Source organism: Salmo salar, chromosome 09 (assembly GCF_965601325.2).
Source record: "Salmo salar chromosome 09, fSalSal1, whole genome shotgun sequence".
NCBI lineage: Eukaryota > Metazoa > Chordata > Actinopteri > Salmoniformes > Salmonidae > Salmo > Salmo salar.
The window spans coordinates 13,512,900-13,528,308 of NC_138299.1; the positions used below are offsets into that span (position 1 = coordinate 13,512,900).

General features: G+C 45.4%; 1 protein-coding gene across 1 annotated transcript in view; it reads left to right on the forward strand.

Moving 5' to 3' along the window:
- Window positions 1-15,409, forward strand: part of LOC106610733 (protein ELYS) — a 45,016-nt gene that overhangs the window by 20,751 nt on the left and 8,856 nt on the right. The window contains exons 13-29 of the mRNA XM_014210254.3: window positions 115-205; window positions 475-564; window positions 836-976; window positions 1,203-1,307; window positions 1,522-1,618; window positions 1,859-1,982; window positions 2,160-2,216; window positions 2,439-2,582; window positions 4,643-4,833; window positions 4,937-5,081; window positions 8,012-8,143; window positions 8,380-8,527; window positions 10,252-10,402; window positions 10,556-10,663; window positions 10,873-11,032; window positions 11,335-11,541; window positions 14,336-15,209. Of these exons, the coding sequence (XP_014065729.2) occupies window positions 115-205; window positions 475-564; window positions 836-976; window positions 1,203-1,307; window positions 1,522-1,618; window positions 1,859-1,982; window positions 2,160-2,216; window positions 2,439-2,582; window positions 4,643-4,833; window positions 4,937-5,081; window positions 8,012-8,143; window positions 8,380-8,527; window positions 10,252-10,402; window positions 10,556-10,663; window positions 10,873-11,032; window positions 11,335-11,541; window positions 14,336-15,209 (2,965 nt within the window). The remainder of the gene's footprint in view (window positions 1-114; window positions 206-474; window positions 565-835; window positions 977-1,202; window positions 1,308-1,521; window positions 1,619-1,858; window positions 1,983-2,159; window positions 2,217-2,438; window positions 2,583-4,642; window positions 4,834-4,936; window positions 5,082-8,011; window positions 8,144-8,379; window positions 8,528-10,251; window positions 10,403-10,555; window positions 10,664-10,872; window positions 11,033-11,334; window positions 11,542-14,335; window positions 15,210-15,409) is intronic.

Genomic DNA, 15,409 nt, shown 5'->3' on the forward strand with positions numbered 1-15,409 from the left:
CTAAAAGTTTAGGAACTATGTAATTCCGCGTGGATGCATTACGAGGTCATGGAAAAGCTCTGCGGTGAAGGTCGTTTTGCAAATGGGCCAAACTCTCTCCCTCTCTCTGCTCAGGAGGAGCAGTTGGACGCCATCTTGTCCACGGCGGTAGAGACCAGCTCCCTGGGTCTGATCACTGGCTGTATCAAACAGTGGACCGCTGAAGGTGAGACACCACAACACACACCGACACACTGTTAGTTAAATCAACCCTGGCTGCGTCTCATTACTGCACGGTGGCCTCCTTTCCTCATCTCCTCTACTACATATACACTGATCGGTAGACACGGGACAGGTGGAAGCCGGCCCAGAATTTGCTCGCCAAGCCCAGTTCACTCACATCTGTGCAGATGTAGATGAGGGTTATTTAGTTTAGGTTATTGAGATGTACCCCTAGATTGGATTTCTCTAAAGTAACATTTTTGGCCTTAACAGAGCAACCAGGCTCTGCGGTGAACCTACGCTACATTCTGGAGTGGGCCTGGGACAAGGTGGTTCACACCAAGGAAGAGCTGGATGGCATATGTGAGTTTTTTTCTTTTTCTTTCCCTGCTACAGTGATCAGTATGACACTGGTTGTCAACACAGCTCTTGTGGAACTGGTTTACATTAGATTATTTAACTCTCAGCTGCGTATTTGCTTGGTAACTGTAGCAGCTTGTGGCTGTGTTTTTAGATATTAAAAAAAATAAAAAAATTCTAGAAGCATTTATGGATTTCCAATCTTTTCTTGGCGCAGCAGATTTGGGATGTGTTTTCTGACTTCCGTCTTTCCTAACTGCGTGTCTCTGCCCAGGTGCTCCCCTGTTTGACAGCTCGTCTAACTTCACGGACCCCCAGACCCTCCAGCTGCTGCAGCACAGCCAGAGACTACTGGGGAACCTGAGCACCATCTTCCACTGTCTGCTGAGCGAGGCACAGGAACTCACTCAGAGAGGTAAAGCCCGAGGGGCACTGTTGTAGGGGGCAAATGAAATTCAATGGGAAGCTGGGCGGGTGCGTTGACGCGCTGGCCGTTGACCAAGCGGAGCAGCAACATTTCGAGAGGGAGAGACTGGGGCACACAAGTGCATGTGTCGGTGGCCTCCACTCCTCCACTCCTCAACACATTCACACGTCATGAGGTGTCAGAGTTGGGCATCATAGGGATTTTCTGTGTACAGGTTTGCTGGGACTCCTCAATAAGAACCTGGTGTCCAGCCTCATCTCCCAGTACGCACGGGTGGTCCTATGGTTCTGTCGGACCGGTCTCCTGCCTGAGGGCTCCGGTAAGACCGTGTGCTGTAGCAATTCAAACATCTGTCGTGTTGAGGTCAGACCATATTCCAGGGAACCCTTTTTGGAGACTAGTCTTCAGACCACTTTCATCATGTACACCAAAAGTAGTGGCCTTCATAGGTTAAAGGGCACCGTTTCAGATGCAGCCCTAGAGATGTCCACTGGTAAGTGGTAATTGCCCCCCCCCCCCCCCCCCCCATCCAGATGAGGACGCTGTGCAGATTTCCAGGCCGTTCTACAGCTACTCAGTTATCCAGAACTACTACACCGTCCGCAGAGAGGAGCTGCAGCAACTGGCCAAGTGAGTGCTGTTCACATCAGGCCGTTTACCTGCAAAGAGCTGGTTCAGAAGTAACAGTAAAACACCTCGACCCAAGACTGGAAAAGTTTAACTTCAGTTATTTTGTTATGTACAGTAATATTGGATATGAAGATGATTCTGTCTGTGATATTAGTGTGAACAGTCTTTGTGTTCTAAGCAATGCTGCGAATTAGACTGTTCTGGAAAGCTCTTCCGAATTAACCACCTGCGTCTGCTCAGGGGGAAGTGGTGTGCAGATTGCCTGATGATTGACGGCTTGGTCGCCCAATGCGGGGCTCGTTTGGTTGACCTGTGGAAACGAGATGAGGGTGGGACGGGACAGTATCCGCCCCCTACGCTACACGTAAGCATTTGGTACCTACACATTCTCACTCACTCACAGCCCAAAAATTATCACAATCCCACCTTGAGCCGACGCTTTGACTGATGCCATGGAATTTACATTCCGATGTGGAAATGTGACCAAAGCTAAAACAAACGCAGGTTTTGTTGATGTTCATCTTCTCTCTGCCGTCCACAGGGCCTGCTTGATATTTATCTCCTGGAAAACATTGATGAAACTGCTAAGCACGCCATCGTATCCTGATCTACTCTGTTTCCCACCGTCCATCTTATTTGACCACATATTCATATCCGGGTGTTGGTTTGATTTGTCCAGTCCTTACACTCCTAACCCACATTCTAGCACCTAGAATGTCCAGGTGCTAGAATCACCACACATGCACGCACGCACACACACCAAATAGTGAGACACAACACCCCTCCATTCTGTGTGTTTGAGCCTTAACCCCTCCCCCAGGTGATCTACCTGCTGCTGGATGTGATGTACTTCTCTAACAAGAGCGGGGCGTCTGTGGAGTCCTTCCCCAATGCCTTCGCAATCCCCATCGGCCTGGTCAAGCTGGTGCAGGGCCTCTGGCTGCTGGACCACCACGACCACCAGGTACACACACACACCACACACACACAACAATTAATGAGCATTGTCATACACTCCCATGTGGAATTTGTCATGTACACAGAGTAAACCAAACATTAGGAACACCTTCTGAATATTGAGTTGGACCCTCCTCCCTCCCTTTTTCACCCTCAGAACAGCCTTAATTCGTCGGGACAAGATGTCGAAAGCGTTCCACAGGGATGCTGGCTTATATTGACTCCAATGCCTCCCACAGTTGTCAAGTTTGCTGGATGTCCTTTGGGTGGTGGACCATTCTTGATACACACGGAGAAACTGTTGAGCGTGAAAAACCCAGCAGCGTTGCAGGACTTAAAACAAATCGGTGTGCCTGGCACCTACTTACCCGTCTTCTGTCTTGCCCATTCATCCTCTGAATGGCACACATACACAATCCATCTCTCAAGGCTTAACCTCACTAGGGTATGTGGGACGCTAGCGTCCCACCCGCGGGACACTCGCCAACAGCCAGTGAAATAGCAGGGCGCCAAATTCAAAACAACATATCTCATAATTCAGATTTCTCAAACATACAACTATTATACACCATTTTAAAGATAAACTTCTCATTAATCTAACCAGTGTCCGATTTCAAAAAGGCTTTACGGCGAAAGCATTGCATTAGATTGTTAGGGCAGTGCCTAAACAAGAAAAACCACACAGCCATTTTCCAAGCAAGGAGAGGCGTCACAAAAACCAGAAATACAGCTAAAATTAAGCACTAACCTTTGATCTTCATCAGATGGCACTCATAGGACTTCATGTTACACAATACATGTATGTTTTGCTCGATAATGTTCATATTTATATCCAAAAACCCCATTTTACATTGGTGTGTAATGTTCAGAAATGTTTTGCCTCAAAAAACTTCCGGTGAATGAGCACATCGATTTACAGAAATACTCATCATAAACGTTGATAAAATAAAAAACTGTTATTCAAAGAATTAAAGAAACTTCTCCTTAATGCAACCGCTGTCAGATTTCAAAAGTTTTACGGCGAAAGCACACTTTGCAATAATCTGAGTACAGCGATCAGACAACAACAACAAGCAATACAGATACCCGGCATTTTGGAGTCAACTAAAATCAGAAATGGCATTATAAATATTCACTAACCTTTGGAGATCTTCATCAGAATGCACTCCCAGGTCTACAAATGTTTGTTTTGTTCGATAAAGTCCATCATTTGTCCAAATACCTCCTTTTTGTTCTCGCGTTCAGTCCACTACTCCAAATGCAGGAAGCGCGCGCAAAATGTCATGACAAAAAGTCAAAAAGTTAGATTTACGTTTGTAGAAATGTCAAACGATGTATAGCATCAATCTTTAGAATGTTTAACATAAATCTTCCATAATATTCCAACCGGACGATTCCAATGTCTTCAAAAAAGAAAAGGAACACGGCTAACTCTCACGGGAGTGCGCGCCACTGAGCTCATGTCATTTTCTCAGTCATCTGATTCCTAGACCTCTTATTTTCGCCCCATTCACAGTAGAAGCATGAAACAGCGTTCTAAAGACTGACATCTAGTGGAAGCCTTAGGAAGTGCAAAATGAACCCTAAGTCACTGTATACTGTATAGGCAATCACTTGAAAAACTACAAACCTCAGATTTCCACACTTCCTGGTTGGATTTTTCTCAGGTTTTTGCCTGCCATATGAGTTCTGTTATACACACAGACATAATTCAAACAGTTTTAGGAACTTCAGAGTGGTTTCTATCCAAATCTACTAATAATATGGATATCCTACCTTCTGGGCCCGAGTAGCAGGCAGTTTAATTTGGGAACGCTTTTCATCCAAAATTCCAAATGCTGCCCCCTACCCTAGTGAAGTTAAAAATCCTTCTTTAACCTGTCTCCTCCCCTTCATCTAGTCTGATTTTGAAGCGGATTTAATAAGGGAGATAAATAAGGAATCGTGTCTTTCACCTGGTCAGTATTATGTCATGGAAAGGGCAGGTAGTCTTAATGCATATATTGTTATATTTCCTAGACTGATTAGTTGGTCGTGCTAAAACAGTCCTCCCTTTGACCCTTCCAGAACTCCCTGGAGCTTCTGCTGCACCCGGCCACCTCCCCGACCCTGTGGGGCTGGCAGCACGACCGCGTCCTGCAGGCTCTAATGTGCCAGGGGCAACACGGAGTCGCCCTACGCTACCTCCACGTCATGAAGCCCCCTCTCTCCTCCACTGCTCAGGCCCAACTCTGTCTCTCCGTGTTGCTACACAACAGGTGGGGGTGTGTTTCCTGGCATCCTTGCCAACAGTGACTGCGTTGTGAGTTTGGATAACATAAACGTGTGTGTGATCTCTCCTCCTCCCCTCCATGTGTGTAGGTGTCTGGTGGAGGCGTGGGCCTTGCTGAGGCAGCACTCCAACCGTCTGAACGAGGAGGTGTTGTTACGGTTCCTCTACGAGACCTGTCAGGATCTGGGTCTCATGAAGGAGCTGCTCAAACTGCCCCTGGGCCTCACTGAACAGGTACTATGCCATGTTCCCCCGGGTTTCCTTTCTGACAGGGTGACTGAAACCAGGAAGCTAAATTATACTGAACAAAAAATGTAAATGCAACAATTTCTAAGATTTTACTGAGTTACTTCATAAGGAAATCAGTCAATTGAAATAAATTCATTAGGCCCTCATCTATGGATTTCACATGACTGGGAATACAGATATGAAATAAAAAGTAGGTGCGTGGATCAGAAAACCAGTCAGTATCTGGTGTGACCACCATTTGCCTCATGCAGCGTGACACATCTCCTTCACGTTAAGTTGTTCAGGCTGTTGATTGTGGCCTGTGGAGTGTTGTCCCACTCCTTTTCAATGGCTGTGCGAAGTTGCTGGATATTGACGGGAACTGGAACATGCTGTCGATCCAGAGCATCCCACACATGCTCAATGGGTGACATGTCTGGTGACTATGCAGGCCATGGAGGAACTGGGACATTTTCAGCTTCCAGGAATTATGTACAGATCCTTGCGACATGGGGCTGTGCATTATCACGCTGAAGCATGAGGTGATGGCGGCGGATGAAGGGCACAACAATGGGCCTCAAGATCAATTGTGTTCATTGTCAGTAGCTTATGACTGCCCATACCATAACCCCACCTCCACCATGGGGCACTCTGTTTACAACGGTGACATCAGCAAATCGCTCGCCCACACAACACCACACACATGGTCTGCTGTTGTAAGGATGGACATACTGCCAAATTGTTGTAAGGATGGACATACTGCCAAATTTTCTGAAACGACGTTGGAGGCAGCTTATGGTAGAGAAATGAACATGACATTTTCTGGCAGCATCTCTGGTGGACATTCCTTCAGTCAGCATGCCAATTGCATGCTCCCTAAAAACTTGAGACATCTTTGGCAGTGTGTTGTTTGACAAAACTGCACATTTTAGAGTGGGCTTTTATTGTCCCCAGCACAAGGTGCACCTGTGTAATGATCATGCCGTTTAATCAGCTTCTTGATATGCCACACCTGTCAGGTAGATGGATTATATTTTATTTCAGCTCATGAAACGGAACCAACACTTTTACATGTTGCATTTATATTTTTGTTCAGTGTATATTTCCTAAATATATAATGCAATATACACTGCTCAAAAAATTAAAGGGAACACTTAAACAACACATCCTAGATCTGAATGAAATAAATAATCTTATTAAATACTTTTTTCTTTACATAGTTGAATGTGCTGACAACAAAATCACACAAAAATAATCAATGGAAATCCAATTTATCAACCCATGGAGGTCTGGATTTGGAGTCACACTCAAAATTAAAGTGGAAAACCACACTACAGGCTGATCCAACTTTGATGTAATGTCCTTAAAACAAGTCAAAATGAGGCTCAGTAGTGTGTGTGGCCTCCACGTGCCTGTATGACCTCCCTACAACGCCTGGGCATGCTCCTGATGAGGTGGCGGATGGTCTCCTGAGGGATCTCCTCCCAGACCTGGACTAAAGCATCCGCCAACTCTTGGACAGTCTGTGGTGCAACGTGGCGTTGGTGGATGGAGCCAGACATGATGTCCCAGATGTGCTCAATTGGATTCAGGTCTGGGGAACGGGCGGGCCAGTCCATAGCATCAATGCCTTCCTCTTGCAGGAACTGCTGACACACTCCAGCCACATGAGGTCTAGCATTGTCTTGCATTAGGAGGAACCCAGGGCCAACTGCACCAGCATATGGTCTCACAAGGGGTCTGAGGATCTCATCTCGGTACCTAATGGCAGTCAGGCTACCTCTGGCGAGCACATGGAGGGCTGTGCAGCACCCCAAAGAAATGCCACCCCACACCATGACTGACCCACCGCCAAACCGATCATGCTGGAGGATGTTGCAGGCAGCAGAACGTTCTCCACGGCGTCTCCAGACTCTGTCACGTCTGTCACATGCTCAGTGTGAACCTGCTTTCATCTGTGAAGAGCACAGGGCGCTAGTGGGGAATTTGCCAATCTTGGTGTTCTCTGACAAATGCCAAACGTCCTGCACGGTGTTGGGCTGTAAGCACAACCCCCACCTGTGGACGTCGGGCCCTCATACCACCCTCATGGAGTCTGTTTCTGACCGTTTGAGCAGACACATGCACATTTGTGGCCTGCTGGAGGTCATTTTGCAGGGCTCTGGCAGTGCTCCTCCTGCTCCTCCTTGCACAAAGGCGGAGGTAGCGGTCCTGCTGCTGGGTTGTTGCCCTCCTACGGCCTCCTCCACGTCTCCTGATGTACTGGCCTGTCTCCTGGTAGCACCTCCATGCTCTGGACACTACGCTGACAGACACAGCAAACCTTCTTGCCACAGCTTACATTGATGTGCCATCCTGGATGAGCTGCATTACCTGAGCCACTTGTGTGGGTTGTAGACTCCGTCTCATGCTACCACTAGAGTGAAAGCACCGCCAGCATTCAAAAGTGACCAAAACATCAGCCAGGAAGCATAGGAACTGAGAAGTGGTCTGTGGTCACCACCTGCTGAACCACTCCTTTATTGGGGGTGTCTTGCTTATTGGCTATAATTTCCACCTGTTGTCTATTCCATTTGCACAACAGCATGTGAAATTTATTGTCAATTAGTGTTGCTTCCTAAGTGGACAGTTTGATTTCACAGAAGTGTGATTGACTTGGAGTTACATTGTGTTGTTTAAGTGTTCCCTTTATTTTTTTTAGCAGTATATTATGCCATTTAGTGGACGCTTGTATCCAAAGTGACTTACAACAGTGAGTGCATACATTTTGGTATTGGTGGCCTCAGTGCGACTCAAACCCAGAACCCTGGCGTTGCTCGTGGAATGCTCATCATAAAAATAAAAATAAAGACTTATTGTGTTTAGACGTTGTCCCTATCCCGTCCTTGAAGTGTGTGTGTGTGTGTGTGTGTGTGTGTGTGTGTGTGTGTGTATAGGAGTGCTTGGAGAGGTTCCTACAGGGTACAGGGGGTCTTCAGAACAGAGAGCTTCTGATGGTGCACTACCTGCAGCAGGCCAACTACGTCCCCGCCCTGCAGCTCAACCACACCCTCAAGATGAACATGGTGGTACGTACACATTTACATTGAATAAACTTCAAGTAAGTCTAACTCATTAATCCACTTCATCGTGCTCAAATATACAACTACAAATGCTGTAAAAAGTTGGAACGAGAACAATACAAGTGTTAGAAATAAGTAAATCAAGTAACGCCCACATGGGTTACGGTTGTGTTGAGACGACGGTTGCGTTATTGTGCGGTGTTTCTGTATGTTTCCATTCCGTTCATATATCGGTTCTCCAGAATGAGAGGGATCCCAAGTTGAAGGAGAGAACCCACACGAGGAACTCTATCCTGGACCAGTACGGGAAAGTTCTCCCTCGGGTCCAGAGGAAGCTGGCCACAGAGAGGTCTAAGCCGTACCATCACCCCTCCACCATCCTCAGACAGGGTACGGGATCTCACCCAACTTCTAGCTTCTCGTTAACTACTCTGTACACACACTTTCAGTGTTCAACAGACTAGAATACGCTTGACTTGGATGTTGGTGGTACTTTTGTTCGGATTCAACCATCAAGTGAATTGGATTGGAACACGTGTGTTTGTCACAGCGTTCTATTCTGTGGAACGAACTATGACCTTAACCTCTTGGGGCTAGGTGGGACGCTAGCGTGCCACCCGTGGTGCACTCCATCAACAGCAGGTGCATTTCAAGAGCGGCAAATTTGAATCCAAATAAATGTCAAAATTCAAATTTTTCAAAAATACAACTATGTTACACCATTTGAAAGATAAACATCTCCTTAATCTAACCACGTTTTACGATTTCAAAAAGGTTTTACGGCGAAAGCATAAATTTAGAGTATGTTAGGACAGTACATTTACAAGAGTTGTGTGTAATGTTTTGTCAAGTCAAAGACAGGGTCACCAAAACCATAAAACCAGCTAAAATGATGCACTAACCTTTTACAATCTCCATCAGATGACACTCCTAGGACATTATGTTAGACAATGCATGCATTTTTAGTTCTATCAAGTTCATATTTATATACAAAAACAGCGTTTTACTATGGCATTGATGTTGAGGAAATCGTTTCCCTCCAATAACCGGCAGTCAAGTCAGCGTCAGAAATTAAATAATTAAAATTAGAAAACATTGGTAAAATATTATATTGTCATTTAAAGAATTATAGATTTACAACTCTTGAACGCAATCAACTTGCCAGATTTAAAAATAACCTTACTGGGAAATCACACTTTGCAATAATCTGAGCACTGCGCCCAGAAAAATACGCGTTGCGATACAGACTAGACGTCATGTTGGGGAGATCTAAAATCGAAAATACTATGTAAATAATCCATTACCTTTGATTCTCTTCATCAGATGTCACTTCCAGGTATCACAGGTCCATAACGAATGTAGTTTTGTTCAAAAAAGCTCATCATTTATGTCCAAAAATCTCCGTCTCGTTAGCACATGATGTAAGCCAGCCGGACTTCTCGTCATGAACGAGGGGGAAAAATATATTTCCGTTCGTTCAAACATGTCAAACGTTGTATAGCATAAATCATTAGGGCCTTTTTTAACCAGAACATGAATAATATTCAAGGTGGACGAATGCATACTCTTTTATAACGTATTGGAACGAGGGTACCCAACATGAACTAGCGCGCCAGGTGTCTAATGGGACATCACCGTTCCATGGCTCTTGTTCGGTCAGATCTCCCTCCAGAAGACTCAAAACACTTTGTAAAGGCTGGTGACATCTAGTGGAAGCAATAGGAAGTGCCAAAATATTCCTAAACCCCTGTGTTTTTCAATGGGATAGGTTTAAAGTCAATACAACACATCAGGTATCCACTTCCTGTCAGAAAATGTCTCAGGGTTTTGCCTGCCAAATGAGTTCTGTTATACTCACAGACACCATTCAAACAGTTTTGGAAACTTTAGAGTGTTTTCTATCCATATATAATAAGTATATGCATATTCTAGTTACTGGGTAGGATTAGTAACCAGATTAAATCGGGTACATTTTTTTTATCCAGACGTGCAAATGCTGCCCCCTAGACCCAACAGGTTAAGCATCTGTTTTGGATGCATTGATTCCTTTTGTATAAAATGGATGTTGCATGTTTTTGCGTGACCCTTGACTTCCTCGTGTGTTCTTCCTACAGTGTCGCGACCACAGCCGCTGTCGACCATCGCCAAGCGGTCGGCCAATGAGAACGTGCTGACCAGAGCCGCGTTCATCCACAATGTCATGTCGAAGATCGAGGAGGTGTGGGTGGGAGGGAACCCCACACCCCAGTCCTCCCCATTCAAGAGGTGAGATCGCTCGTTCTTGGACCAAACCCACCCCTATCCTTTTTACTTTGGCTCTGACTAAGATGTGAATGGTAAGTGGTGGAGATGGGGTTTTCCATCACTAGTTTTGTATCTCTGTTCATTGAATGGTTGTCCACTCTCCACACCACCCAGCCCCGGTGCAGCAGCGGTACTGTGTCCCAGCCCCCTGTTCCCCTCCCGGGATCTGCCCGAGGCCTTCGTGGGCATGCCCATCACCATGACCTCCAAGAGGAAGTCCAGGTACGACACGGGGCCAAACCCCAAACTTGAAATGTTTGCGTCTAATAAATCATACATTGATGTCAATGGGAGATGTGGGTGGAAGTTCTCGTTATGTACATGTTTCTCAAGTGTGTGCTTGTATGGAAGATGCTCTTTTCTATCGAGGGCTTTGACGTGATGGTTTTGATACATCTGACATGTTCTTAACTTCCTCTTCCTACCCCCAGGCTGCTAGAACTGGTGGTGCACCCCTCCTCTCAGACCACTCCCCCGGAGGGCTCACGGCCACTGCTGACGCCCCCCAGGTCGGCCACCTCCTGGAACCCCCCAAAAAGCATCAACAAGGCCCCCGAGCTTAGTCTGCTGCAGACCCCACAGGTGGTCAAGGTGAGACACCGACCAAGGGGAAGGGCGTCGACCGTCACCACTGTCACACGGGCTCTCACATCCATTCCAAGGTGCTGTTGAGGCTCACTGGAACGGGGGTGACCCGACACACCCTTGTTTTAGGATTTTCAAGCTAGGTTGGAAATGAACTCCAACAAGAAGTCACATGGTCTGGGATACCACTGTGCCTGAGACATGAGCTTGCCTGCTGCAGTCGGATACCATTGTAACATTTCCTCCATCTTGATTTTTTTTTTGTGTTTGAACGCCACTGTCTGCATGGTTGTGTTCTCTTTTCGTAGCGAGCGCGAGCGCTGGCGGCATCCGGCCCCGTGTTCTCGGCCTTCACCCCCCAATCCATCCTGAGGAGCAGCTTGCGCCCCATGGCCACCCCCACTGCCTCCCCTGGGCGCACTATCACCCCCCCGCCGCACCCTAAGGAGAGCCGCATCACCTTCATCAAGGAGACAGCCATGTCAGAGAAAGGCCCCCGCCGCTGGAGCAATGGGGTAAGACACCCAGACCACTGGGACTCATTTAGCAACATAAAAATAAATGATTTAACCTTTATTCAACTAGGCAAGTCAGTTAAAACTTCTTATGGATCAAATCCCGTTTGCGGGATCGATTTGACAGCATCCGGTGAAATTGCGTAGCGCGAAATTCCCCAAAAATGATTTTAAATATTTAACTTTCATACATTCACAAGTGCAATACACCAAATTAAAGCTTAACTTCTTGTTAATCTAGCCACCGTGTCAGATTTCAAAAAGGCTTTACGGCGAAAGCAAACCATGCGATTATCTGAGGACAGCACCCCATCAAACAAACACATGACAATCGTATTTCAACCCGCCAGGCGCGACACAAAATTCAGAAGTAACGTTATAATTCATGCCTTACATTTGAAGAGCTTCTTCTGTTGGCACTGCAATATGTCCCATAAACATCAGAAATGGTCCTTTTGTTCAATGAATTCCGTCGTTATATCTCAAATGTCAATTTATTTGGCGTGTTTGATTCAGAAAAACACCGGTTCCAAGTCGCCCAGCATGACTACAAAATATCTAATAAGTTACCTGTAAACTTTATCCAAACATTTCAAATAACTTTCCTAATCCAACTTTAGGTATTTTAAAACGTAAATAATCGATACAATTTAAGACCGGATAAAATGAAAGTGGAGTGAGCTTCAGGTCACCCGCCCCAAACAAAACAGTCCACCTGGCTATACACCCAGAAAGGAAATGGCTACTTCTTCATTTCTCAAAAGAAAAACATCAACCAATTTTTGAAGACTGTTGACGTCTAGTGGAAGCTATAGGAACTGCAAGCATATTTCTATTAAAACGGGCTTGCCATAGAAAACCAATGGAAAACAGATTGACCTCAAATGTTTTCCCTGGATGGATTGTGCTCGGGGTTTCGCCTGCCAAATCATTTCTGTTATACTCACAGACATTATTCAAACAGTTTTAGAAACTTCAGAGTGTTTTCTATCCAAATCTACTAATAATATGCATATCCTAGCTTCTGGGCCTGAGTAGCAGGCAGTTTACTTTGGGCACGCTTTTCATCCGGACGTGAAAATACCGCCCCCTATCCCAGAGGTTAAGAACAAAATCTTATTTACAATGACGGCCTAGGAACAGTGGGTTAACTGCCTTGTTCAGGGGTGGAATGACAGATTTTTACCTTGTCAGCTCGGGGATTCGATCTAACAACCTTTCGGTTACCGGCCCAACACTCTAACCACTAGGCTACCTGCCGCCCTTAGAATTTTGAGATTTCTTCTTGTAAACTAACATGGACCGTTCAGATACTTATCCCTTGTGTGTGTTAACCTCTATGGGCTAGGTGGGACGCTAGCGTCCCACCCGTGCTGCACTCCATCAACAGCAGGTGCATTTCAAGAGCGGCAAATTTGAATCCAAATAAATGTCAAAATTCAAATTTTTCAAAAATACAACTATTTTACACCATTTGAAAGATAAACATCTCCTTAATCTAACCACGTTTTACAATTTCAAAAAGGTTTTACGGCGAAAGCATAAATTTAGAGTATGTTAGGACAGTACATTTACAAGAGTTGTGTGTAATGTTTTGTCAAGTCAAAGACAGGGTCACCAAAACCATAAAACCAGCTAAAATGATGCACTAACCTTTTACAATCTCCATCAGATGACACTCCTAGGACATTATGTTAGACAATGCATGCATTTTTAGTTCTATCAAGTTCATATTTATATCCAAAAACAGCGTTTTACTATGGCATTGATGTTGAGGAAATCGTTTCCCTCCAATAACCGGCAGTCAAGTCAGCGTCACAAATTAAATAATTAAAATTAGAAAACATTGGTAAAATATTATATTGTCATTTAAAGAATTATAGATTTACATCTCTTGAACGCAATCAACTTGCCAGATTTAAAAATAACCTTACTGGGAAATCACACTTTGCAATAATCTGAGCACTGCGCCCAGAAAAATACGCGTTGCGATACAGACTAGACGTCATGTTGGGGAGATCTAAAATTGAAAATACTATGTAAATAATCCATTACCTTTGATTCTCTTCATCAGATGTCACTTCCAGGTATCACAGGTCCATAACGAATGTAGTTTTGTTCAAAAAAGCTCATCATTTATGTCCAAAAATCTCCGTCTTGTTAGCACATGATCTAAGCCAGCCGGACTTCTCGTCATGAACGAGGGGAAAAAATATATTTACGTTCGTTCAAACATGTCAAACGTTGTATAGCATAAATCATTAGGGCCTTTTTTAACCAGAACATGAATAATATTCAAGGTGGACGAATGCATACTCTTTTATAACGTATTGGAACGAGGGTACCCAACATGAACTCGCGCGCCAGGTGTCTAATGGGACATCATCGTTCCATGGCTCTTGTTCGGTCAGATCTCCCTCCAGAAGACTCAAAACACTTTGTAAAGGCTGGTGACATCTAGTGGAAGCAATAGGAAGTGCCAAAATATTCCTCAGCCCCTGTGTTTTTCAATGGGATAGGTTTAAAGTCAATACAACACATCAGGTATCCACTTCCTGTCAGAAAATGTCTCAGGGTTTTGCCTGCCAAATGAGTTCTGTTATACTCACAGACACCATTCAAACAGTTTTGGAAACTTTAGAGTGTTTTCTATCCATATATAATAAGTATATGCATATTCTAGTTACTGGGTAGGATTAGTAACCAGATTAAATCGGGTACATTTTTTTTATCCAGACGTGCAAATGCTGCCCCCTAGCCCTAACAGGTTAATGATTTCTGTTATTTTATACAGATCGCAACAGAGAATGAAATTAGTTTGCTGACCAGAGGCTCCCCACTGCCCAAGGCTGGACTGATGGCCTGGACATCACACCCTACAGCTGCTGCTGATGAGGATGATGATGGAGAGTCAGAGAAGGGTGAGGTGAAGGTGACACATGTGAAGTTCTTGCCACCACCGGTCTGCAAGCCCTCACCAGAGAAAGGAGACTCTGAGAGTGGCTCCTCTGGCCAAGAGGTCGTTGTTGTAACCACGTTGCCAGGACGACTCAGCCTGGGCCTGGAAACGAGCCAGGCCTCTGTCCTATCAATAGACACCACCCTTGAGTTCCATGATGCACCTCTCCCTGAAGACCTGGAGAGGGAGGAGGTGCTTAAACAGCCAGCCAATGAAGTCGTAGACGAAGAGGAAGTGGTGGTTAACCTCAAAACTCCAGCAGTACCAGAAGTCCAGCCCCCACAGGTGGAAGTGCAGCCTGCAACAGCCAATGAGCCAACTCTCCTCCAGTCTGTGGAGGAAGGGCAGGAAGAAGACCAGGAAGTAAAGGAAGAGGCAGTCAACAGCCAAGAGGAAGTGGCTGTAGATCAGGAGTCAGACCAGGAAGTAGAGGAGATGGAGGTTAACCCCAAACAAGAAGAACCTGAGGCTAAACAGGATGAGGAAATTGTAGTGGAACCAAGGCTCACACAGGAAGTAGAACGGACTCCAGACACGGAAGTGTTTGAGGAACTGAACCTTGACCAGAAAGAGAAGCCCAACCATGAGCCTGCGGTGGAGACTGCAGAGCAGCCAGAGGTGGTGGTGATAGTGGTAGAGGAAGAGACTCAAGAGGATGAATCACAACCCACTGCACCAATTGAACCAGTGGAAGCCATGGAACATACAGGTAAGGGTTCCCCTTGTGAGGACTCCGCTAGGAAGAACTTACAGCTGCTCCAGTGGCCAAATTTAAAAACATTGCATTCATGTCCTGCTTGGTTTCAGCTCTGTGAAAAAAAAATATATATCTCTCAATCACACACACACACACAGTGGGGGGGAAAAAGTATTTGATCCCCTGCTGATTTTGTACATTTGCCCACTTAC